This window comes from Mirounga angustirostris, unplaced genomic scaffold (genome assembly GCF_029215605.1).
Source record: "Mirounga angustirostris isolate CCGP_5_RB_7025 unplaced genomic scaffold, mMirAng1.0.hap1 SCAF_1, whole genome shotgun sequence".
NCBI classification, from domain to species: Eukaryota; Metazoa; Chordata; class Mammalia; order Carnivora; family Phocidae; genus Mirounga; species Mirounga angustirostris.
The window spans coordinates 213,574,399-213,599,981 of record NW_026991709.1 but is presented as its reverse complement, the minus strand read 5'-3'; the positions used below and the strand labels follow the sequence as shown (position 1 = coordinate 213,599,981).

Below are 25,583 nucleotides of genomic sequence, written 5' to 3'. Positions count from 1 at the left end.
GGCAAAGATCTACGGGATTGGAGACAACCCAAGACCTCCCCTTTTGCTGCGAGCGTCCGTCCAGGAAGCGGCCGTGACATTCCCCTTGCTTTGTCACCATCCTGCTTCTAGGGTCCTGGGGGCTCAGGGGGTAGGGTCAGGTGGCCCCGTGGCCTCGCCCATAGAGTCCCTGAACTCTCCCTGAACGGCTTCAACTCCCAAGGTCCCCCTACGCCCAGGCTGCCTTTTCAGCTCCTTCTTCTGATGCCAGTCAGTGTGACCTTCCTTGACCCCCTATTTAAAGCCCCAGCACCCCAACATCCCCTGCCCCCTGCTCTGCTTTGTTTTTTGTTCAGAATAAATGTATCACCACCCAACAGGCTGGAATATGTTTAAAAACTGTGTTTCTTCATCCGTGTCTCTATCTGAGATGTTAGGCAGGGAGGCCGGGGGTTTTGTCCTTTTGTCCTTTGCCTGGCACACAGTAGGTGCTCAGTAAATATTTGCAGGAAGAAGGAACAGCCCCTCCCCAGGGCTGCCTGGTCAGCGCTTGGAGCCTGGGGCCCCGCGGACTCCCAGCCCCGTCTGGTCCTTCTGCCGCCGCTGTTGGGGCTGTCCTGGCACGTCACTTCCTGGCTCTGTGCCTCAGTTTGCTCATCTGCACATGCGGGGTAACAGGAACTCTCGTACATGGGAGCCCTGGCCTTCACTGTTTTTTGAAAAAGATCGTTATTGGCCCTCTGATGATGTCTCCTAATTGGCTCCGTGGAGGGGAAGAAGGGGTGGGCCCGGGGCCAGCCCGGAGGTGGTGTCAGAGGCCCAGGGAGGATGGAGTCCACCCCCTTCTCCAGAATGAGGAAGGAGGGCCCAGCAGACGCTGTGGTAGGCTGACTGCGGCCAGGGCCTTTCCTTCAGGGCAGCCCGCCCTCCCCAGGGCCACACACCCTCAACCAGTTTGGCAGGGCCGGGCGGGCAGGTCTGGAGATGGTCGGGGAGCCCTGAACCTCCACACCTTCTTGGGCTCCTCCTCCTGCCCCCGCCCGCCTGTGCTGGGCACTCAGGCCTGGCTGAGCTGGGCGCCCGGTGCCCGAGGCCGGGAAGTCAGGGGTCCCTGGGGGTGATCCCCCCAGAAGAGCGCAGCCCCCCGCGGCGGCGGCCAGGAGCCCTCCCCGGGCCGGCCGGGCGGGGTGCCCTCCCCGGGGCCGGGGCCATGCCGCCTCGTGCCCGCTGAGGCCCCCACCATGGCCCACTCGCTGACCTGGAGCTGCTGTCCCTGGTGCCTGACCGAGGACGAGAAGGCAGCGGCCCGCATCGACCAGGAGATCAACAGGATCCTCCTGGAGCAGAAGAAACGGGACCGCGGGGAGCTGAAGCTGCTGCTGCTGGGTGAGTGGGGCCGGCGGGGCCGGCAGGGACCGGGACGGGGACCGGGACGCGGCCCCCGCCAGGCTGGCAGAGTCTGGGAGCCCATTTCTGGGCGCGGAGACCGAGGCACAGAGACACCCGGCTCCGGGCGCCTGGCAGGGCGAGTGCCGGAGCGGAGGCGGCCCGGGGGCGGCAGGCCCAGCACGCCCTACCGGATCCGGCTGCAGAGTCAGGAGCTCAGGTCTGCAGCCTGCCCAGGCCTCGCCGGCTGGCCGTCCACACAGGCCCTCCCGCCCTCTCCCCGGCCACGCGGCCCGCCCCACGGAGGACTTGACCATCCGCGGAGTCCCCTGGGCAGAGCATTGTCAGTGGGCCCTGCCTGAGTGACGGGCGGGTTGACTCATTCATGCATTCATTCATTCAATCAAGAAACAGTGAATACCTCCTGGGGTGCAGCAGCTACGGACATGGGCAATGTCCCGGCCTCCGTGGACCTCATCTTGCCCTGAGGGAGACAGACGTTAGCCCGTAAACCAACGAGCAGATAAAATAATTTCCGGCGGCAAGAAGAGCAAGGAGGAAAAGAAAACAGGGTGGGAGGGAGGAGTGACGGGCTCGGCGGGTTGTAAGGCTCTGAGATTGCGGCCCTAGGAAGCATCAAGTCTTGTCCCGCTCGCATGTCCATTCCCCACGGACCTTGCCCTGCACGGGACAACCTGAGCCCCGGCTGGGTGGGGGGCGGGGTGTGGGGAAGGTGTCAGGTGTCCCCGAGTCACAGCTGCCGCCCGGCCGGCCCTGGGCCAGGAGGCTGGCCATCTGTGCGCTGGCCTCGCTCTTCCCTGGCTCGGTGGGCAAGGACCCCAAGGACCCCGAGGAGTGAAAGCATGGGGCCCCCGGGGCCGCGCCTGAATCAGGGCCCTTCTCACTCTAGTCTTACACGCAGTTCCGGTAAAAGACACCCCCCCCCCCCCCCGCCTGCATTTAGTTTTCCAAGGAAGCTGGCACGGGGATGGCCTGTCGGGTCCAGGCTCTGGCCCCGTGGCCTCTCAGACCCCAGCTCCTACTCCTTCCTCCCATAATCCTTTGGTGGCCACTTGGCTTCTTTGCTTTTTTTCATGGACTATTTTGTAAACTTTGGTAAAATCTGGGGCGCCTGGGTGGCTCAGGCGGTGAGGTGTCTGCCTTTGGCTCAGGTCATGATCCCGGGGTCCTGGGATCGAGCCCCGCATCGGGCTCCCTGCTCGGCGGGAAGCCTGCTTCTCCCTCTCCCACTCCCCCTGCTTGTGTTCCCTCTCTTGCTGTGTCTTTCTCTGTCAAATAAAAAAAAACAAAAAACCCCACCACTTTGGTAAAATCACCAATGAGGCTGTCTGAGCCTGGAAGCTTTTAATTAAGAATTTAATTACTTTAATAGCTATCTCTGATTTCTTCAGACCAGGTAGGTTATTACAGCAATAATAGGTATGATAGATGATGTGTGATTGATTACTTTTTAATAATAATATTATTAGGGCTAGCTAGGCTATTTTTGGTTGTCGGTGCCTGTCAAAGCACTTGTCCATTTCTTCGAAGCTGTCAAAGGGATGGGCATCCAGTTGTCTACCACAGGCCCCTCATCATCCTTTTCAGGCCCAGAGCATTTGGGGTGGTGTCCTCTCTTTGGTTCCATCTGCTTGCTTTTCCTCCGTCCATCAGGCTCGGGTTTATCAGTGTCAGTGATCTTTCCTTGCACACCTCAAGTTCATATACCCGAACCTCAGGGCCTTTGCACATGCTGTTTTCCTGCTAGGACCTGTCAGCGTCACCCACGCCTCCGCACAGCTGGTGCTCTCACTCCAGGCAGCATGGCCCATGTGTCTCCTCCTCGGAGAAGTCTTCCAGGACTCGCTGACTACAAAGGTCGTCCACCCTTCTCTTTCCTCCACTTGATCCACTTGATCTTTCTTCCGAGCGCTCACCCACTGACATTCTCTTAGACTTGTTCACTGTTCTTCATTGTCTCTCCAGTGACACAGCAAACAGCACAAAGGTGGGGACCGTGTCTCTTTCGTTCATTCCCAGGGTCCCCAGCATCCGGCCCAGGAGCATGGTGACCCTGACAGAGAGCGGATGCCCAGAGCAAACTTTATAAATGAATAAGGGAATGGTGAGTCCTGTTTCAGGGGCGATTTTCCCTGGAGCTGCACCAGAGCTGGGCGGTCCCTTGCCCCTACACGGCTCTGACCACGCCGGGCCAGCCCCGCATCTGGAAGCCCCTTCTGCTGGTGTCAGGTGGGGGGAGGGGAGGTTGTCCATGTCCCACGTGCTGATGGTGGCCCTGTGGACTGTGGTCTTGACCACCCCGCCCACCCCCAGCTCCGAGGGCGGCCTTCACACCACCCCTTCCTTCTTGAAAACAGGAATTGAATCCAAAAGTTATTTTTTCCTGGAGGTGGCTGATCTTTTTGAGGAAGTGGGCTGAGGAGCCAGGGGTCTGTCCTGGACAGGAAGCGACTGGCTATTGGGGAGTGTGGGGCATCAGAATGAAGCCATTAAAGGAGCCAGCTCTGTCTGCAGTGCCTGAGATAGATAAGATGGGGAAACCGAGGCCCAGAGAGGTGAAGCAATTTGCCCAAGGTCACACAGCCAGGATCAGAACCTAGAATTCTGGTTCCAAAGCCCATGCATTTGACCTGCCTGTGAATGTGCCCCTGGAGAGAAAAGCCCCGATTCCCCAATGACAGATGGGGAAACTGAGGCCCAGGGAGGTGGCAGGATTGGGCTGGGGTCGGCAGCCTGTCTGAGCCTGAGCTGGACATAGATGTCAAGCTGCCTGCCCTCCAGCTGCCCAGGCCTGGCTCCCTGTGACCCCGAGGCCCCATTTCCTGGAGCGGCCACCCACTAGGGAAGGAGGCTCACGGTGTCTCATGATGCCCGGGGTTGGCACAGCCCCTCCTGGTGTCTGCGAGGTTCCGCTTCCTCACCCATCCCCAGAAGGAAGCAGTCACTTCCCTCTGACCTGCCAGGTGGGCAGAGCTCTCCCTGCGGCCCCCAGCCCCACGGGGTGAGGTGGGGGGTCCCGAAGCCGACCGGGAGCCTGGGCCTGGAGAAGTTCCAGAGTCCTTCCTGGCTTCAGGATAGCCCTGGGCTGCAAAGAGGGGGCTCCACCCGCTGGAGTGCTCAGACTTCAGCCTGTGACCCATCCGTGAGTCACACGATCCATCTTGTGGGTGGTGGCCAGGATTTTTTTTTTTTCCCTTTAACGAAACAGAAGAGAAGAGAAGAAAAGCAAGTTAGCTGCTGCTTTGTGAGACCTGTGCTTGCCCTCCACACTCCTGGGGGAGACCAAGGTCTGAGAGGGCAAAGGACGCAGTCCCCTGCACTGGCCTCAGTACGCCCCCTCCCGCAGGAGCTGTCCAGCTTCTGAGTGTCTGCGGCCGGATGACGTCATCTGATACTCGGATGACGTCATCTGATACTCAGGTGACGTCGTCTGATACTCGGGTGATGCCTGCCCTGGCTGGCTGGCCGTATCCCATTTTGTTGGCTCAGGACCGTAAGGGCTTGAGTTTACTGCTCTGCTTCTCCTCTGGCTGTGTGACCCTGGGAAAATCACCTCACCTCTCTGATCCTTGGGTGTCATCTGCAGATGGTAAGCCAGTGGGAATCTTTGTGAGGATCGACTGAGGACAGGCACGGACTGTTTTGGCCCAGGGCTGGGCAAACGCCAAGAGTTAAATCACGCTTGCTGTGATTATCTTTATGGGGATCTTTCTGGTATCCTACTTAAAATCCAGGACTCAGACGGAACGAGGTTTATGAGGTTTACGTCCCGGCTCGGCCACTTATCAGCTGCATGGCCCACGGCAATCCCATCAGCCTATCTGGGACTCAGTTTCCCCACACGAAGAGTGAGCCAAGAGCCGTCCCTCGGTCCGGGCTCACGGCCGCCACTGCCATGCTGCGTTGCAGGTGTTCGGGGGCTGGGTGTTCTCCCCCACCCCCCACCCCCCGCCCCGGGCTCCTCGGCTTGACTCCGGCTGTGATATTCTCTCGGACATTCCCCCCGCAGGGACATTTGGTGAGCTGGATGCATCCCTTCCTAGAACCCAAGAAATTCCGTAATCTCAGACACATACGGCTCCGCGTTGGAGAGTTTCAGCCTGTGGACCCGTGGCGTGGGATGTTTGGGTGTTTGGGGGAAACTTTTTATTTTGGAATAATTTTAGATGTACTGGAAAATGGCAAAGGTAGTACAGAGGGTTCCTGTTGACTCCTAAACGGCTTCCACTCGAGTTCACATGTCGGAGAGCACAGCACGTTTGTCACGGCTGGGAAATTCATGCCCGACTCGGAATGTGACTGGTTTTCCGCTGGGGCCCTTTTTCTGTTCGGGCGTCCCCTTCAGCATCCTCACTTTTCAGTTTGAGATACTTTCAGACCTCGCGGAAAAGTGGCGCCCGATTCTTCTGCAAATGTTGACATTTTACCATTTTCCTTCTGTCCTCCATCTCTCTCTCTCCCTCTCTCTCTGTGTACACACTCTATGTATCCAGATATGTGTGTATATTCGTAATTTATATAACGAATACTTATATCTATAATTTGTTTTACTATATATTCGTGTATTTAATACAATACATACTCATTTTTTATCCCCCTGAACTGTTTGCAAGTAAGTTGCAGGCCTGACAGCTTTTTACCCCTAAATACTTCATGGGTTTGAGTCCCACCACAAAGCAGGGACCCTCCCAGGATGAGGATCAAGAGCAGGTGATGAGCGCCGTGCAGAACCTTCCACCAGCCTGGCCCGCACACCTGACTCACAGCCTGGCCACTCTCCCCTTTCCCTGCCAATGTCCCTCAGGACAAGAGAAAAACACCTCTTTCTCTTGGACCTCGAGTCCAGTGGACTTAACGAATACCTGGTGTCACCCCGGCCTGCCCTTGTTGCCCTCAGATACGTGGGGACAGGGAGCTTCTGGGGGGTGGTGATGCAAGACGGCACCTCCTCTTCTCTCTGCTTCCCACCCTCCCCCCAACCTCTGCTCCCTCTGCCCCATTTCCTCTTTCTGGTCTCCAGCCAGACCACCCCTTCCTTTTCTGCTGCTTCCTGTTCCTCCTTCCAGTCTGCCACCCTGTCCCTGGAAGGACCCCCTGCCAGTGTCCCCCTGGAGTTGGGCAGGGCAGGAAGGTGTTGGAGGGGCCTCCTGGTCCCACACCTCCTGCCTGGCTGTCACACTCACTTGACAAAAGGGGAAACAGAGGCACACAGAGAGGGAGAGTCCAGAGCTCAGACAGCGGGGCGTTGAGCCTTGGTCTCTGAGCTTCCAGCCCCGGGCTGTTGAAGATCCAAGTGTTACTGTCACAAGCCCAGGGCCGGCTTCCTGGGTGTGAGGCCGGGGCAGGCCCACAGTGCCCTGGGCTCAGAAGGGCCTCATCTTGCCCTTGGCCCCACAAATTGTGTAGCTGGCCCTGCAAGGACCCCTCTGGTCCCTCAGCAAGGTCTTGTTGAGTCTATCTTCCAAACATCTCTCAAACGTTCCCTTCTCTCCACCTGGGTGCAGCCCCCATCATCACTTAGCTAGACCTCCACCCCGGAACCCCTGCTCCTGCCCTTGCCTGCCACAGCCTGTCTTCACTGCACCCCCTGCCAGAGGATGCCTGTGAGGACCTGGGACAGGAGTACCACTCCCCACCGCCCTCCAGGGCTCCCACCTTCCTGGGGTCAATCAAAGTCCAAGTCCAAGTCCTCTCCATGGTCCCTGAGGCCCTGCACCACCTGCCCCATCCCCACTCTGCCCTCCCCTCCTCCCTCTCTCTCCCTCACCCACCCTGCTCCAGCCACATGGCATCTTCGCTGTTCTCCAACACACCAGGCCTGGTTCTGCCCCAGGACCTTTGCACGGGCTGTGCCCTCTGCATGATGTGCCCTTCCTCCACATCTTGGCACAAGAGCAACCTTCCTAGACTTCAGATCTCAACTCCACAAGTCACCTTCACTGAGAAGCCTTCCCTGGCATTCAGCTATAGTCAGCTAAACACTATTTATTCTATTGTATTTCCTTCATAAAAGTTTCTCTGCCCGAAATTATCATAGCAAATAATAATAACAGCAGTTCTAACTAGAGTCAATGCTGCTGTTACTGAGCATAGTGAACGCCAATGTAGCACTTACTGTGTCCAGGCATGCTGCAGGCCAGGGGTCCACGAGCTTTTCCTGTACAAGCAGATGGTGAGTATTTTCAGTGCTGGGGGCCAGGCGGTCTCTGTCCACCTGCTCAGCTCTGCTGTTGTGGTGAGGAAACAGCCATAGACCATTTGTACACACACGGGCGTGACTGTGTGCCAATAAAACTTTATTTACGGGCACTGACGCACGAATCTCATATCATTTCCACGTGTGACGAAAGTATTTTTTTTTTCTTAATTCCTTTCCGTCGTTTAGAAATGTAAAAACTACAACTGTAAAAAGTATTAGAGATGCAAAAGCTACCAAACGAACTGTAAAAACTTGCTGGCCACGCAGAAATCGGCAGCCAGCTGGATCGGCCGTCAGGCCATAGTTTGCTGATCCCCCCCGGGAGCCCCTTACAGTGAGCTCCTTTCCTGGGAGCTAGCGGGAAGGGTCTGTTGCAAACCCTGTCTTACAACTGGGGAAACTGAGGCCCGGAAGGTGAAGGCGCTCGCCCAGGGTCACAGAGTGCGGCCCTGGCTGAGCCGGGATTTGAGCCCTGGAGGCTTGGGTGGTGGGTGGCGGGAGCCCCAGGGCTGAGCTGCTCGTGTGCCTCCCCAGGGCCTGGTGAGAGTGGCAAGAGCACGTTCATCAAGCAGATGCGCATCATCCACGGGGCGGGCTACTCGGAGGAGGACCGCAAGGGCTTCCGGCCCCTCGTCTACCAGAACATCTTCGTCTCCATGCGGGCCATGATTGAGGCTATGGACCGGCTGCAGATCCCTTTCGGCAGGCCTGAGAGCAGTGTGAGCATCCTGGGGCCTCTCCTGCTGGGCTTCAAGCTGGGTGGGACCCTCTGGACCTCAGGGTGGGACCACGTCCCTGCAGTGTTTGTCCTTCTGTGACTGGCTTATTTCCCTTAACACGATGTCCCCCAGGTTCATTAGTGTTGTTATCTATTGCAGAATCCCTTTCTTTTTTAAGGCTATGTAATATTCCAGCGTGAGGACGCGTGCGCATGCACGCATCATTTTTTCTTTATCCATTCATCTGTTGATGGGCATTTAGGTTGTTTCTACACCTTGGCCGTTGTGAATCGTGCTACAGAAAACACGGGAAGCTAATATCTTTTCAAGATCATGATTTCAGTTCTTTTGGTTAGACACTCAGAAGTGGAATTGTGGGATCACACGGTAGTTCTATTTTAATTTTTTAGAGGAACCTCCATGCTGTTTCCCACAGCGGCTGCACCAGTTTGCATTTCCCCCAACAGGGCACAAGGGTTCCAGCTTTGCCACATCCCTGCCAGCACCTGTCCTTTGTTTGGTATTTATAATAGGCATTCCAACAGGTGTGAGGTGACATCACCTTTCTCAAATCAGAAAGCTTGTGATTTTGAATCTGAGCTGGTCCAAGGATCTCAGAAGAGCAACTGGGGCTGGTAGAACCTTCCTCACAGGGCTGATAGAAGAATGTGATCTATTAAAAGTGCTGAAAGCTCTCAAAACGGTGCCTGGAGTGTAGTAGGGCACAGTAAGCATCAGTAGATGGGACGAAACCCCTTCCAGCTGCGTGCCATTGTCCCCATCTCCTAGGTGAGAAACAGGAGGCTCAAGGAAGGGGGAGACACTTGGCTCAATTTTCACAGTCCACAAGTGGAAGACCAAAGATAAGCACCCACCAACCACACCACCACCTTTGGTTATGCTGCTTTGCTTTACAGAATGACGTTTTTTATTGGGATGTAACACACGTGCCAAAGAAGCCAGCTGGCGAGCTCAGTGAATCATCACAAAGCAAAGACACGTGTGTAACCATTGCCCGGGACAAGAAGCAGAACGTATCCCCAAAGGCCCCTTCCCGACATCACTACCCCACCCCCCCGGGCTAACCACTATCCCGTCTCCCATCAGCATATTGCCTATTTTTGAACTTCTCCTACATGGAATTAGACGGAATGTTCTGCCATGTCTGGCTTTTGGCACCGCATAGTGCATCTGGAATTCTTCCATCGTTGGGGGCATAGTTGTGATTTGTTCTTTTCTACCATATATATTTTATGCAAAACTGTGCATTTCCGTTGGGTATCTGCATAGAAGTCGATGTGGATCATAAAGTGGATTAGGTAAGGAGGAAGCACCAAACTGTCCCCAAGCAGCAGCATGTGAAGAGTTCTGCTTGCCCCAAATCCTAGCCAACACCTGATGCTGTCCCCTCGTTTTAGCCATTCTGGTGGGTTCTTGGTCTTATTTCATTGTGGTTCTGATTCGCATTTCCCTGGTTAATAAGGAGGCTGCACAGCTTTTCATATACGTGTTGGACACTTGGGTATTCCATTTTGTGAAGCACCTGTTCAAAACTTTTGCCCATTTTTGTTTTTGTTTTTAGTTTTGCCCATTTGAAAAAAAAAAGTATTGTCAGTTTTTTTCTTACTGATTTGTAGCAGATTCTTTGTATGTTCTAGATACGAGCACTTTGTTATGTATTTTGCAAATACTTTCTCCCCATCCGTTCCTTGCATTTTCACTGTTTTCATGGTGTCTGGATGAATAGCTCTTAATTTCAATGAAGTCCAGTGTGTCAATCTTCTGGTTAATAGTGTGTTGTTGGAGGGGGAGGTTGGAGCCAGATTGAGATGTTTTTCCCCCCAAGGTCATGATGAGACTCTCTATTGCTGTCATTTAAAGGGAGCTTTATTGTTCCATATTTATATTTACATTCCATTTGGAATTGATTTTTGTGTAGGGTGTGAGGCAGGGATTATGTTTCTTTCCCTCCATCCCACCATCCCCGCCCCCTGCTCCCCCCAGGACAGATACTCAATCATGCTAGTGCCTCTTATGCTTTTCCCACTGTACCACAGTCTCATCTTGGTGATAAATCAAGTGTTCAAATGTGCCTGGACCTGCTAATGATCTTCTGTTCCATTGGTCAATTTATCTACCTTTGAGTGAATATCACTTCATGTTAATGATTGTAGCTTCCTAATATCTAGGCTTCGAGCCTGTTAGTGTAAATCCTGCCACTTTATTCTTCTCCAGAATTGTCTTGGCTACTTTGGGTCCTTTTGCTTTTCTACATAAAGTTTAGAATTATCTTGTCAGTTTTTGCTCACACACACACACACACACACACACACACACACACACACACCCCTTCACACCTTTCTGGGATTTTGGTAGAATTGCATGGAATCTGTAGATTAATTTGGGGAGAATTGGCAGCTTAAAAAAAATGCTGAGTTTTTCAATCCACGGACATGGCATAGCCCTCCGATTATTTAGATCTTTTAAATTTTTCTTGGTGGTGTTTTCTACATTTCAGTGTAGGGAGCTTTCACATCTGTTGCTAGATTTATTCCTAGGTATTTGATATCTTTCAGTGCCACTGTAAATCGGATTTAAATTTTTATTATTTTATTTATTTATTTTGTTATGTTATGTTAATCACCATACGTTACATCATTAGTTTTTGAGGATTTAAATTTTTAAAAATTTCCACTGATTCGTGGTTAATATATAGCCACCCATTTGGGTTTTGTTTATTGATCTTGCATTCAGGGACCTTGCTAAGTTAACCGGTTTATTCTGATAGCTCATCTCTAGGCTGTTTTGGATTTTCTACATATAATCATGTTACCTGTGAATAACCACAGCATAACATGCTCCTTTCCAAACCTGACACCTTTCCTTTCTTTTCCCCGTCGTATGGCACTGGCAAGGACCTCAGTACAGGGTTAATTAGAGATCGTGGACATCTTAGTCACATTCCCAGTCTCAGGAACACACAGATCCACACAAGCTCACATGCATGTGCCCAGATGCACACCCACACACACGCAGATTCACAGGCATATGCAAGCCCCCCCCCCCACATACCCACATGTGTGCCCACACCAGCGCAGGATTCTGATCAGCACTGATGCCTTCTTGCTGGAAAGAAAGGAGGAGAGATGGAGAGGAGGTTGCTGTGAGGAAGAAGGGGAGAACGTGGGGCCACTGGGCAGGCGGCTCAGACTGCACGTGCCTCTACCTCCCCGAGAGACCTGGCCATGGGGCTTCATTGCGTTATCTAGTCTGTGGTGGGGGCACCTGTAGAGACTTGACTCATAGGTGTCCAGGAACCAGAACTGACGTCCACCTGTGTTCTCTGCGGCCCCTCTGCCCTCCATCTGGGGACAAACTCGTGTGGGAAGAAAGGAGCAGAGCAGAGGGGTGGAGCGGGACAGCAGTGTGCAGGGGGCTCCATAGCAGAGAGAGGAGGTGGCTTGCAGGCATGTGTGTAGGGTGGTCCCGCCCCTGACGTGCCCTGTGCATCCCTCCCCAGCACTATGCCAGTCTGGTCATGAGCCAGGACCCATACAAAGTGACCACTTTCGAGAAGCGCTACGCCGTGGCCATGCAGTGGCTGTGGAGGGACGCCGGCATCCGGGCCTGCTATGAGCGCCGCCGAGAGTTCCACCTGCTCGACTCGGCCGTGTAGTGAGTCGGGGGCCCACGGGCGGCAGGTGTGGGGTGCAGGGCACAGCTGAGAGGCAGCCACTGATGAACTCCTCCTAGGGATTGCTCTTGGACAGACAGGGCCCAGGCTGGTGGGCTCCTGATGTGGGACATGCGGTGGGGTGGGCTGGCTATGGATGGTCTTGCTCCAAAGTGATGTCATTCCTGGGGGGGGCACTGACCTGCAGTGACATCATTCCTGGGGTGACGCTGCTCATCATCACACAGTGACACTGTCCTGAGTACCATGCTGGGTATCTAGGGTGATGTGACAGCTGGGGCTTTTCTTGGGACACTGCCACTGGGTGACAGCTCCCCGAAGGTGACCCCCCCCCACAGTGAGACTGTTCTTGAGTTCACACTGTCCTTGAGGTCCTGCTGCTCTGAGGGTGAGACGGCTTCTTCCCGATGTTCCTACAGCGTCAGGGTGATGCTTCTGGGCTACCTGCAGACCCAGAGATCCTGGTCCCTCCCCGAGCAGGGGCCTCACTGGGCTTTGGGTGGGGGGTCTGAGAAACAAACTAAGTCTGCAAGACTGGGCCTCAGGGCTCCTCACTCCACAGCTACCTGTCCCACCTGGAGCGCATCACCGAGGAGGGCTACATCCCCACAGCACAGGATGTGCTCCGAAGCCGCATGCCTACCACCGGCATCAATGAGTACTGCTTCTCCGTGCAGAAGACCAACCTGCGGTGAGCTCACAGCCCAGAGTCGGGGGAAGCTTCCTATAGGCAGGCAAAGGAACTGGGGCCCTGAAGGATGAGTAGGAGTTTCCCAGTCCCAGTCCTCAAGGGGCTTCCAGGCTGAAGGGGGCAGAGCTGGATCTAGACACCTTCAGCCCCCTTGCAGTCAGGTCTGAGACCTGGAAGAGCCCAGAGTGGGGCGACCAGAGCTCTAGGAGGCCAGGTCTTCCTAAGGAGAGGACATTGGTATTAAGACATTGAAGGATGAATAGGAGTTCACTAGGATAAGTCTTGAAGGACTGCTAGGTAGGAGGAGACAGAGACTGTGTGGTCAGTGATATTCCAGAGGGATTGATTCAGGGCTGGGGAAGCTCAGAGGTGATCCCCTTGAGGGGCTGAGGCTGGAGGTCAGGAGACTCAGGAGGAGGCAGGAGCCATGATCCAGGCAGGAAAGGTTGGTAAGGGCCAGGGCAGTGGTCATGGGGATGGAAATGAAGGGATGGTGCAAAAATCGTTTCGGGTGTAAAATGGGCAGGACTAGATGAGTGTAAAAATCCGAGAATCAAGGTGATGGGGTCAATATGTGGTGGCGGCAGCATGGGGTATTCAATTAGACAATGAAGTCGTTCAGGGCACTAGAGTCTGAGGGATCTGGGGCATCTGGGAGGTGGCTGGACGTACACAGGCCTGAGCTGCAAGGCACAGGTGTGAGTGGCCAGCGCAGCATGGGGCCATCCAGGCAGAATGATGACCAGTGTCAAAGACTAAGGCGAGATCAGGAAGAGTACACTGAGAGCAGTGATTTCTGGGATTGTGGTGAGAGGGTTATCTGTGACCTCAGCAAGCTCCCTGTCTGTAGGTTCATGGCAGGGAACTCTGGAGGGTGCAGGGTGAGGACTGGACACAGGGGTTGTGTTCACTTCAACCATATTGAGTCCCATGCTTCCCTAGATTGACCCCCTGAACATGCCCTTCTGGCCTTTTCATAGTCCTTACGAGGATGGTTCATAACTTTCTGTTTGCCATCGGTCTCCTCCCCTAATGGAGAGCCCCACAAGGCCAGGGAATGAGTTTGATTCTCCTGCTTTGCTCGTGATGATCAGCTCAAGATCAGAGTAGAAGTTGGTGAATGTGGGAGGATGATTGGAAAGATGGAAGGATGGACGAGTGGATGGATGGGTGAGTGTATGTAGGTGTAGATGTGTGGAGGGTGGGTGGATGGGCAGGTGAATGGATGGATAATGGATGCATGCATGGGTAGGTGGGTGGGTAGATAGATGGATAGACGGGTGGATGGATGGATGAGTATGTGGGTAGATGGATGGATAGGCGGGTGGATGGACGAACAGGACAGACGGATGGATATGTGGGTGATGGATGGATACATGGGTGGGTGGATGGATGGGTGGATGGGTGGGTGGATGGGTGGATGGGTGGATGGTAAGTGGGTGGGTGGATGGGTGGATGGACGGATGGGCAGATAGATGGATAAATGGGTGGATGGATGGGTGAGTATGTGGGTGGATGAATTGGTCAAAGTTTAGGAATGAAGATAGAGGTTGGGGAAGCTCACAGGTGAGGCTGGACTGGGGTGCTGATTTTCAGGTGGGAAGCCTTGAGTGTGTTCTTAGGCCAGGGACAGAGCTAATCCGTGGAGTGAGGGCTCAGAGGAAGCTGAGACTATGAGACTGGAGGCTGGCAAGTAGCATCCCCCACATCTGTCTAGTCTCCAGAGCCCCGCTCTCAACCCCTGCACCTCCTGTTCTGCTCTGGGGTTTCTGAAGAGGCACAAGAGGGGTTGGTCTCAGGGATCGGGAGCCACAGGCACCAGCCTTAGTTGCCCGACCACACAAAGGGGCAAGTCCCTTCTTGCTCTGGGGCTTCTGGCATTTCCTGTTGGCTGCCTGGGTAACAGTCCCATCCCTGGGGAAATGACGTAAGCCTTGTTATCAGTGACCCACATTTCTTAGAGGAGAGAAGAGGAAGGCGGGAGGGCTCAGGCTTTTGTTGCCATGTGTGGAGGTGGAGGCTGGGCCCTCACCCTGGGCCACACACAGAGGGGATGGTGTTGGCCCGTCAGAACAATGCGCACGTCACGGTTGGGGAAACTGAGTTCTGGACATGTTCGGCAGTTTGCCCCAGGTCACCCGCCAGAACCAGAGCAGACCCCGGATGTGTCTGACCTGCTGTCCTCTACCCTGGGGTGGAAATCAGGCAGCCCAATGCAGAAGCTCAGCAAAGTCTCCCCTCCTGTGCCTCAGTTTCTCCATGTGTAAATAAGTTAACAGTAACACCTGCTTCACGGGGCTGAAATGCAGTAACACAGCAGAGGCCAGAGGCTGCCACCAATTCCTGCTGCTATTAAATATTGATCTGGACATGCCTTGGACGTGCCTGGGGTCTGGGGTGCCATGGCAGGGGTTTCTGATCAGGCCTGACAGGGGGTGATTCCCGGCAGGATCGTGGATGTCGGGGGCCAGAAGTCAGAACGCAAGAAGTGGATCCACTGCTTCGAGAACGTGATTGCCCTCATCTACCTAGCTTCGCTGAGCGAATACGACCAGTGTCTGGAGGAGAACAACCAGGAGGTGAGGGCCCCCTCAGGTGCCGCCTTCTGCTGGCCCCGGGATGCACAGCTGAGCAGAAAACGCCCCTGCCACTCTTGAGTGGGTCTGTGTGCATCTGGCGCGGCCCTGAGCTCCACCCTCCACTCTTCCGTGGTCAGAGCATTGAGTCCAAGACACAGATCCACAAGCACCCCGGACTCTCTCTCTCTCAAAGGGATGCTCGAGCCCCAAGATGTGGCCCCCAGGAAGCACAATGCAGCTGGCCTGGGAAAACAGGGCATGCCCCAGGGTCGGTGTCCTGCTTTTATTCAGAAAGGCTGGGCATCGCTCTTTTTTGAACTCTTCTCCTAATTAGGACCTGGCTTGTTTCAGACGTTTGTGCTTTTAGGGATTAAAGTTTCACACACACAGTCTGGAGACCCAAGGGTCAGATGCTAAAATTTTGACTCTCTGGCCAAATGAAACAGATTGAATTTGAGGTCATTCTGCCACAGATCTTGCTCGAATGCAGCCACCCGCCATGTCCTAGTTTGCTGGGGCTGCCATAATAAAGTGTGAAGTTCTGGGGGCTAGAGATACGCAGACATCTCCTCTCCCAGTGCTGGAGGCCGCACACCCTGGATCAGCATGTCGGCCATGCTCGTTCCTCCTGAGCCTGTGAGGGAGACTCTGTCCCTCGCTCTCCCTGCTTCTGGGAGTCGCTGGCCATCCTTGGGCCACGTCACCCTATCTCTGCCTCTGTGGTCACATGGTCTTATCCCCCTGCATCTGTGTCCAAACGTCTCCTCTTTATAAGGACCTCTGCCATTAGAGGTGGAAATCTACTATGACCTCTTTTTTTTTTCTATTCATAATAGTTTTATTTAAATAAAGGCTTTTAAAGTTTTTTTTTTTAATTTTTTTATTCTTATGTTAATCCCCATACATTACATCATTAGTTTTAGATGAAGTGTTCCATGATTCATTGTTTGTGCATAACACCCAGTGCTCCATGCAGAATGTGCCCTCCTCAATACCCACCACCAGGCTAACCCATCCTCCCACCGCCCTCCCCTCTAGAACCCTCAGTTTGTTTTTCAGAGTCCATCGTCTCTCATGGTTCGTCTACCCCTCCGATTTCCCCCCCTTCATTCTTCCCCTCCCGCTACCTTCTTCTTTTTTTTTCCTTAACATATATTGCATTATTTGTTTCAGAGGTACAGATCTGAGAATCAAGAGTCTTGCACAATTCACAGCGCTTACCACAGCACATACCCTCCCCAGTGTCTATCACCCAGTACTATGACCTCTTCTTAACTAGTTACATCTTCGAAGACCCTATTTCCAAATAAGGTCCCATTCTGAAGTTCCAGAGGGACATGAACTTGTGGGGGACACTAGTCAAGCCAGTAGAGGCCACACAAAAGCATGGGCACACCCCCTCTGACCCAGCCAGGAGCTGGGGAGCCCCAGGCTCCTGGACGTTAGGCTGACAACCCCATCCCCACATGGAAGGTGGGGGGGCTCCTGTCTGGGCCAAGTCAGCCATTGGAGCAATAACCTGCCTGTTCCCCCCAACCCAGAACCGAATGAAGGAGAGCCTGGCCCTGTTTGGCACCATCCTGGAACTGCCCTGGTTCAAAAGCACATCTGTCATCCTCTTCCTCAACAAAACTGACCTCCTCGAGGAGAAGATCCCCACCTCCCACCTGGCTACCTACTTCCCCAGTTTTCAGGGTGAGTGGTCCTAGAACTCTCTATAACCTTTCACCTCCCGAAAGCAGCTCCCGAGAGAAACGCTGGTCCAGACTACCTCAGCCGGAGTCAGTGGAGTTTCAGATGGGATCAGACAGACCTGAGTTCTAGACCCAAGCCGTGAGTCTCGTGTCCCCCTCTGCAGAATGGGGACAAAGTGACAGCCGCCATCTCTCTTGATGCGTGACTTCAAGCAGGGGGCTCTAAGGAGGCAGGTGTTGTCGATCTCTTGCGTGTGGGTCCGCTGTAGAGTTCATTGTCATAAGCCACACCTGGAAGGCGTCAACAACTATTTCCAGAATCTGCCTCGATTTTTGAGATTTCTTTTTTGATCTTTCATAGTCATCTTATCTATATCTAAGATAGCAGATTCAAAAGGAAACCGGTGCCTGACCTTTGGACAAGTCCTTCCAAGGCACATGGCTCGGTTTTCACAAATACAGCAACCCTCTTACATGTGGTGCGGGTAGCCACGGTCGTGTCTCGGCAAGCACGCATGAATCAGGACTAAGGAGCAGGTTTGGGAGTGAGCCCTCAGCGCAGCCCAAGGGGCAAAGGGCCTGACCTTCTGGAGAGGAGGATGGGGGAGTTGGCCACGGCACCGTTTAGCATATCCTACAGAGCGGGGAGGTCGGGTTTGGGTGGGTCCCAGGAACGGGCTTATGGGCTTGCACTCTCCCTGGAGGGCCACTGTGAAGGGGCTGGTGGAAATATCCCAGCTGAGCCACAAACTGCCCCCAAGGTTAGGGGCTTAGAGCAGCCCTTTGACTTTGCTCACATTTTTGTGGGGCAGGAACTTGGGAAAGGTTGAGGTGGGTGAGTTCATCTTCGATGCGTATGGCATCAGCTGAGGTGGTCGGGATCGAGATACCCCTCCAACTTCTAACACCGTGTGTCTGATCGCTCTGCGCCCCTCTCCCTCCCTGCCTCCCCCTCCTTCCCTCTGCTGCTTTCTGCCCCACACCCCTCACCCCTCCCTGGCCCCATCTGGTGTCTCCTAATCCAGGGCCCCTTCATGAGGCTTGGGCTTCCTCACAGCATGGCTGTTGCAGGGTAGCCAAACTTCAGCCCCGGTTTGGGTCGGGGGAGCCTCAGAAGTCCCAGATGGTTAGAGATGCCTCACTCTATTGGTCAAGCAAATCACTCAGGCCAGCTCAGACTCAAAAGGAGGCCAACAGACTCCCCTCTTGACGGCCAAATGGCACCCACCTACAAGGAGGGGAGTAATGGCAGCCGTGCTGGAGACAAGTTGGCTTCATTTCCTGGGGCCACAAACTAGGAGGCAGAAAACCACCGAAATGTATTCCCCTCAGTTAAGGAGGCCAGAGGTGTGAAATCAAGATGTCAGCAGGATTGGTTCCTTCTGGAGGCTCTGAAGGGACATCTGTCCCAGGCATCTCCACTAGCTTCTGGTGTTGCCTGCAATCCTTGGGGTTCCTTGACTTACAGACCCATCACTCCGAGCTCCTCAGTTGTCATATGGCCTTCTGTGTGTTTGTGTGTGCCTTTTCTCTTCTTATAAGGACTCCAGTCATTGGCTACTGGGCCCACCCCAATCCAGTATGACCCCATTTCAGGCTAACTAATTACATCTGAAGACCCTATTTCCAAATAAAGTCATATTCTGAGGTTCTGGGTGGACAAGGACTTGGGGGGATGCTATTCACCCCAAAACACAAGCAGAATCAGCTCTTAAGCTTGCTGACATCACCATGGGTGTGACCCTTGGCCTTGTTAGGGCTCAGAGCCCATGTGAGCCCCTCTCAACCAATCAGATCCAGAAGACGTGGGGGCCTGGGAGACAGATGTCAACTTATTCCAGCATGGTGGACAGCCTTTACTCCCTCCCCAGCTGAGCAGCCTTGGGAATGGGAACATGGCGTGGAGAATTTGGGGATGGGGATAAAGTGGACAGTTTTGAAGGATTGTTTTCCTTCACATCAAAGGGAACCTTCATGACTCATCTTTTTCTCCCAGCCGGAGGCTGGAGTACTCTTTGCCAACTTCTGGCGCTCAGTCCTTCCCTCTTCTGTACTTAATAACATCTGTGATTATAACAATAGCTCACACATCGAACACCGTTGGAAGCTCCCTGTGCAGTGGAATTCTTTCTTCTTACCACCACAGAGATGGGGAAACCGAGGCACAGGGAGGTGCAAACACTCCCCAAAAGCCACACAGCCAGTGAGTGGCAGAGGCAGGATTTGAACCCAGGCTGTCTGGATCAGGAGCCACCAGCCTTACCCCCTGGGTACCCTGCCTTCCTGGAAGAATGATGATAACATTCTGACTATTGAGTACAGAGCCCTCTACATGATTGCACTGAATCCTCACAACTCTGGGAGGCTTGGGACTGTTAGGAGCCCCATTTTACAAACGAGGGAACTGAGGCTCACGGCAGTTGCATGGACTACCCTATAAGGCAACCCTACTAGTAAGCAGCAGAGCCAGGTCTTGGGCTCCAGGAGCCTTAGCTCGCATTGTGCTTAAGACAGAGAGACGCGGACAGACGCAGAAACAGAGAGGCTGAGCATGTCAGCTGCCTCCCCAGGGTGGCCAGCCCTCCCCGTCTCTTGGCCTCGGTTTACCCATGGGCACTGCTCAGAGAGCTCTTTCTCTGCCACCCCAGCTACCCACCCCCTCCGTTGCAAGCCCAGCCAAGCGAGAGGGTTTCTTTCTGCCTAAAGTCCCAGAGCCAAGTCTTATTGGCCCATTCCAGGTCATGTGACTCATCAGAGTCCATTCCTGAGGCTCCCATTGGCTGGACCCGATGGTCATGTGACCCTCTAGACCGACCGAAGATGGCGCCGGCCTGCACGCGGTGCCCGGCGCCTGCGGCCCCTGCCGCCCTGATGTCTCCACGTCCGGAGCAGGGTCTCCAGACGCCCTGCGTGGCTCGGCGGGGAGCGGCTCCCGCCTGCCGCACGAACCGCGTGCCCTGACTGCCCACCCCTCCCGCCCCCCAGGCCCGAAGCAGGACGCGGAGGCAGCCAAGAGGTTCATCCGGGACATGTACAGCGGCATGTACGCCGGCTGCGGGGACAGCGCGGACGGGGACAGGAGGGGCGCGCGCTCCCGGCGCCTCTTCAGCCACTACACGTGTGCCACGGACACCCAGAACATCCGCAAGGTCTTCAAGGACGTGCGGGACTCGGTGCTGGCCCGCTACCTGGACGAGATCAACCTGCTGTGACCCAGGCGCGGCTGCCCCCGGGCTCAGGCCCGCGCGTGGCAGGCGGGGCCTGCGGGCGGAGCGCTGCGCAGGGAGCCCGGTGCCCCCTGTCGCGCAGCCGCGGGTCCGGGTGGCGGAAGGGCCGCGAGTGAGTCAGGGGTGAAGGCGGTCGCCGCCCGCTCCTTTCTCCGACCCTCGCCAGGACAGCCCCGCGTTTGCCCTCCCTTGACTCCGTTTTCCCCCTCGGAAAGGGAGCACGACGGCCACTTGGGATGGCAGGTGGGGGAAGAAGTGAGGGGAGCAGGCATCGGGGACTTGCCCCACCCCTGGGTAGGTCCTCTCCAGGGAAGAGGCCGCGGACCCCCACGGAGGTGATGCGCCAGCCCGGTGGCGGGGGAGCGGGCCTTCGGTCCGAGGGACCGGGCTCTGGCGCCCCCTAGCGGGGTTCCTTGACTTACAGACCCGTCACTCCGAGCTCCCCTCCTCACGGGAGGCGGCATCCACCAGCCTGCGGTCTGCGTGGCGCGGCGACTTCCCGTTCTGGGCGGGAAGAGAGACCCGGAGAACGCTGTCCCTTCCAGAGTCTGCGCCTCAAAGTGCGTCCTGCCCTGTTTACAGACGAGGGAAACTGAGGCCACAGGCGTTCCCCCCACTTCCCAGTCTGGGGGCTCGGGCGCGCTGCATCTTACAACTTCTCTGTATTTATTCCCTCCCCTTCTGTGGGGCCCCTTGCAAGACATTAAAGACATGTCTGGAGACCTGTGATTTCCTAGGGGCGTCCTGTGCCTCACTGCGCGGCCCCTTCTCAGGGCGCCTGTCCCAGGTGGGGTAGCCACGTGGGGAAGGACGGGGGAGGTGGCGGTGTGCGTGCACCCGGGCAGGGCACGTCCTGGGAGCTGTGTGGGGCTGATGCGCTTGGAGCCGAGCGCTGGAGTCGCCGTCTCTCCCCGGCCTGGGGGAGGGGGGCGGCATTTGAGCCCAGCCTGTGTTGCCACTCACCCCAAACTCCAGGAGCCACCACCACCTCGGATGAAGGGGGAGATGCGGATGGGGACGGCTCCACTTACCCGGGACGGCCGTCCCCCACTGTCCTCAGGGCCGTGTCACAAGCCGGCCCACCTCTGTTTTCAGATGGGGAGACTGACACAGAGAAATGCTCTCGTTTGACTGAGGCTCCAGCCTGCGGGATGGCAGAGCCAAGATACTGATTCAGTCAACCCTTTTCTATTTTTTTTTTAAACTTTTAAAAAGATACACTTTATTTTTCAGAGTAGTCCTATTTACAGAAAAATTGTGAAGATACTACAGAGAGCTGTCTTATGAAACCATAGCCAGTTTCCCTATTGTAAACATCCTACATTGATGTGGTACCTTTTTTTGGATAATTAATGAACCAACATTGACTCGTTATGAACTGAAGTCCACCCTTTATTCAGATTGCCTGTTTTTCCCTAGTGTCCTTTTCCTGTCCTGGGACCCCAGCCAGGACACCTCGCGACCTGAGTCTGTCATGTCTCCTGAGACGCCGCTGGGCTGTGACAGTTTCTCAGACTTTCCTCGTTTGTGATTTTTAAAGAACTTACTGGCTTTTTTCCAGAGATTCACGAATCAGGGAGCATCCAATCTAGCGGGTAGACAGAACCTGCCAACTTCCCCAGTTTTTGATGACCTGGGTAGTTTTGAAGTCTGCTGGTCAGGGATTGCATTCATTTCCTCCAGCTGCTAAAACAAAGTACCACAAAGTGGGTGACTTACATAGCAGAAATGTCCTCTGCCCATTCTGGAGGGCAGGAGTCAAGGTGTGGCAGGGTGCTCCCTCTGGAGGCTCCAGGGCAGGATCCTTCCAGCCTCTCCCAGCCTCCAGGGGCTCCAGGCGCCCTTTGGCTTGTGGCCGCGCCCCTCCGTCTCTGCCTCCGCCTTCACATGGCCCTTTCTCTCGTCTGTGTCTGTGTCTGTGTCTACATTCTCCTTCCTTATAGGGGCACCGGTCATAGTGAATGGGGGCCCACCCTAATGACCTCGTCTTAAGTTGATTACATCTGTTTTCAAAGAAGATCACATTCCCTGTACCCTGTTTTCAAAGAAGATCACATTCCCACGTCCCAGTGGGTTAGGACTTGACCGTATCTCCTGGACAGTCCCTTGGCGGGGGCTTGCCTGGTATTTTCCTCATGACTGGGCTCAGGTTACGGGTTTTAGGGCGGAGGACCACAGAGACAAAGGGCCATTTCCGCCGTGTCGTATCAAGAGCACGTGCGTCAGCCCGCCACCACTGTGCACCTCGGTCACCTGGCCGAGGAGTCACCCGACTCTTTTGAAAGCTTTTTTTTTTATTGTGGAAAATATCAAACCTACAAAAACAGGGAGGCGAGTCAGGGCTACACCTGGACGTTTGTGGGCTCAACGTATGCTGCCTTCGTGGGCCTCGTCCTGCGTAAGCAACCTTTAACGATTCTTTTCTTACAACAGTGTTGGTAGAAAGACTAATGAAATCCAGGCTGGGCTCATTACATATTCATGATTGCTGTATTCATTTTATTCTTCTAATCTCAAAAAGAAATTAAAAAAATTTGCACAGGCCCCACAAAGTGTTGTGGGCCCTGGGCCTAAAGGGGAAGCTGCCCTGAAGCCAGGACAGAGACCCCAGCCCTCCTCAGTCAGTACTGACCCCTCCCTGGGTCCATGAGGACAGCGTGTCTCATCACTGATGGGCATAAGTCACAAATGTTTGCTCACAAACCAAGCCCACATGTGGCATTTGGCTGCTGTAACTCTCTTCATCTGGAAGCATCCCCCAACCTTTTTTTCTTGGTCATTAGTATCTATCTAAGAACCCAGGTCATTTGTCCTGTAGAGTACCCTAGCCTCCAGACAGGGCAAGTGGTATCCCTGGTGTCAAAGACCATGTGCCTTGTTTCCTGTAACCCCTGCAAGCTCATCTATCTGGAAATGAGAGTGGACTCCTAGGGGGTGCTGTGAGCCTCGACCGGAAGACACTGAACCTCTGCTTGGTTCTCTCTGCGCCTGTCCCTGCATCTCTGACCCTCTCCAGGAGACACATAACGGAACATCAAGTTCATTCACTCTCTCTTCCATGTTAAAATTGATCCCTGGATTTAGGGGGCATCAGTCTGATTCATCCATCATGAATTTGCCCATGAGCCTTTCTCCTGATGGTCTTAGCGGCCACTGGGGAGCGTTCCTTAGATACATCATTTGGGATGGCAAAAATGGTGATATCCTAATACTTCCATTTTCTCTGCATTTTTTGCCTGGAATTATTCTATTAAAAAAAAAACACTCAAAAGAATTGAAAGCAGGGTCTTGAAGAGATACTTGCACACCCATGTTCACAACAGCATTATTCACAATAGCCAAGAGGTCGAAGCAACCCAAGTGTCCATCCATGGATAAAGGAGAAACCCAGTTCAGTCCATCCACATACTGGAATACAATCCAGCCTTAGAAAGGAAGGGACCCTGACACCTGCCACGACGTGGAAGGACCCCGAGGACACTGGGCTCAGTGAGAGGAGCCAGACCCCGAAGGACACATCCCGCAGGACCCCACTCCCAGGAGGTCCCCAGAGGAGTCCCGTCCACAGAGACAGAGAGGAGAGGGTGGGAGCTGGGGCTGGGGCAGGGGGTGGGGAGTCCGCGCAAATGGGGACAGAGTCTCCGTGTGGGGAGATGGAAAGTTCTGGAGACGGAGGGTGGGGGTGGTCGCAGGACGGTGTGAGTGTGCTTCATACCGCTGAGCTGTGCACTTAAAAATGGTTATGATGGTGAATTTTATGCTTTATGAGAGCGGGTGTTACTCTTTCGTTGTACCCACGTGGCTGGGTCTCCGGCCAGGGGAGACCGCTGCACGTGGGCTCCTCAGTCCTTCTGACACACCCCCACTGGCCTTAAGAGTTCATGTTCTGGCACAGAGGGATGCTTTGGGCTCACGCTGCACTTGCCCTGGACCTTGCCATTTCTCCAAGTAGCCCTGCTTCTTTTTAATGGGAGGTGACATTTAAGGACCACAATCTGACCACAAAGTTAGGAAAGAAGTTGCAAAACTATTACAACGAACTCCCATATACCCTTCATCTAGGTCAAGGACCAACAAACTACCTGTGCCAAGCCTGTTTTTTGCAAATAAAGTTTTATTGGCACGCCGCCAACTCATTTACATACTGTCCCTGGCAGCTTTGGCTACAACAGCAGAGTTGAGTAATTGTGACAGAGACAGTCTGGCCTGCAAAGCTCAAAATATTTACTATTTGGCCCTTTGCAGAAAAAAGATCTAGATCCCAGAGCTAGATCTGCCTGTGGTTAATCTTTTTGCTTTGTATCTGCCTATAAACATAATCTAAAAGTATATAATATATTCTATAGAAAAGATTCTCCTCCTTTTCCTCCGTTTTTCTAAATAATTTGAGAGTGAGTTGGAGGCATCATGAACCTTGACCCTAAAGCACTCCTATGAACATTTCCTATGAACAAACACCTTCTGTTATGTAAGCAAAGGACAATGGCCAAATTCAGGAAATCTCACATTGGTAGAATATTATTATATCATGTACAGCCCAAGCGAAAATCCCATCAGTCGTCCTGATTCCGTCCGTTATAGCACCTTTCCCTCCACGCTCGTGTCCCATCCAGGATCACTCCCCGCACTTAACTCCATGCCTTGTGGGTCTCCTTCCATCCCAGACAAGACAGCGTGGGCTTGCTCCTTTGTCTTTCATGACCCTTCATGACCTTGACTCTTTGGAATTATCTTGTGGGATGTGCCTCAAGGTGGATCTGTGGGCTGATTCCTCAGTCAGATGCAGGGTACACACTTCTGGTGGGAACGTCCCAGCAGCGACCAGCTCCCCGCGGCTGCGTCCTATCAGGAAGGCACGATGCCCATTTATCATACTCCCCTGGTGATGCAAACACCATCTTCATGACACTTGTCCAGTAAGACAGTTTCCTCTTTGTAACTAAAAAGTCATCTGTAGGGGGCGCCCGGTGGGGGGCTCAGTCGGTTAAGCCACTGACTCTTGATCTCAGCTCAGGTCTTGATCTCAGGTCGTGAGTTCAAGCCTTGTGCTGGGCTCCACGCTGGGCATGGAGCTTACTTAAAAAAAATAAAAAATAAAAAATAAAGGAATCCGTAGGAAGACACTTTGAGATTATGCAGAGACCCTGCTCCCCGACCAACGTCTGCCCGATAATTTAACACCCCATGCTGATTCTTGCCTGGGCCAGTTACTGCTGTGCCAGCCATAAAATGGTGACTGTTATGTTATTGGGGGGATGCCTCGGAGTGGAACTGCTGGGTCATATAGAAAGAATATTATTATTTTTTCCTAATTTGTTTTATTGTGGTAAAATGCACTTGACATAAAATGCACCATCTTCAGCATTTTCAGTGCCCAGTTTGGTGGGCGTTAAA

General features: G+C 54.0%; 1 protein-coding gene across 2 annotated transcripts; it reads left to right on the top strand.

Annotated features, from left to right (window-relative positions):
* The first annotated feature begins 844 nt into the window (after window positions 1-844).
* Window positions 845-21,137, top strand: GNA15 (G protein subunit alpha 15). 2 transcript variants are annotated; one of them, XM_045863367.3, is made up of 7 exons: window positions 845-1,365; window positions 8,120-8,304; window positions 11,825-11,979; window positions 12,561-12,689; window positions 15,139-15,268; window positions 16,810-16,963; window positions 19,948-20,958. In XM_045863367.3, exons 1-7 carry the CDS (start codon window positions 1,221-1,223, stop codon window positions 20,172-20,174), a joined length of 1,125 nt encoding a protein of 374 aa, XP_045719323.1. In that variant the 5' UTR covers window positions 845-1,220; the 3' UTR covers window positions 20,175-20,958. The 2 variants fall into 2 exon arrangements, with proteins under 2 accessions (XP_045719323.1, XP_064430898.1); XM_064574828.1 differs by lacking the exon at window positions 845-1,365 and adding an exon at window positions 4,324-4,975 and having other exon boundaries at window positions 19,948-21,137.
* Window positions 21,138-25,583: the final 4,446 nt, after the last annotated feature.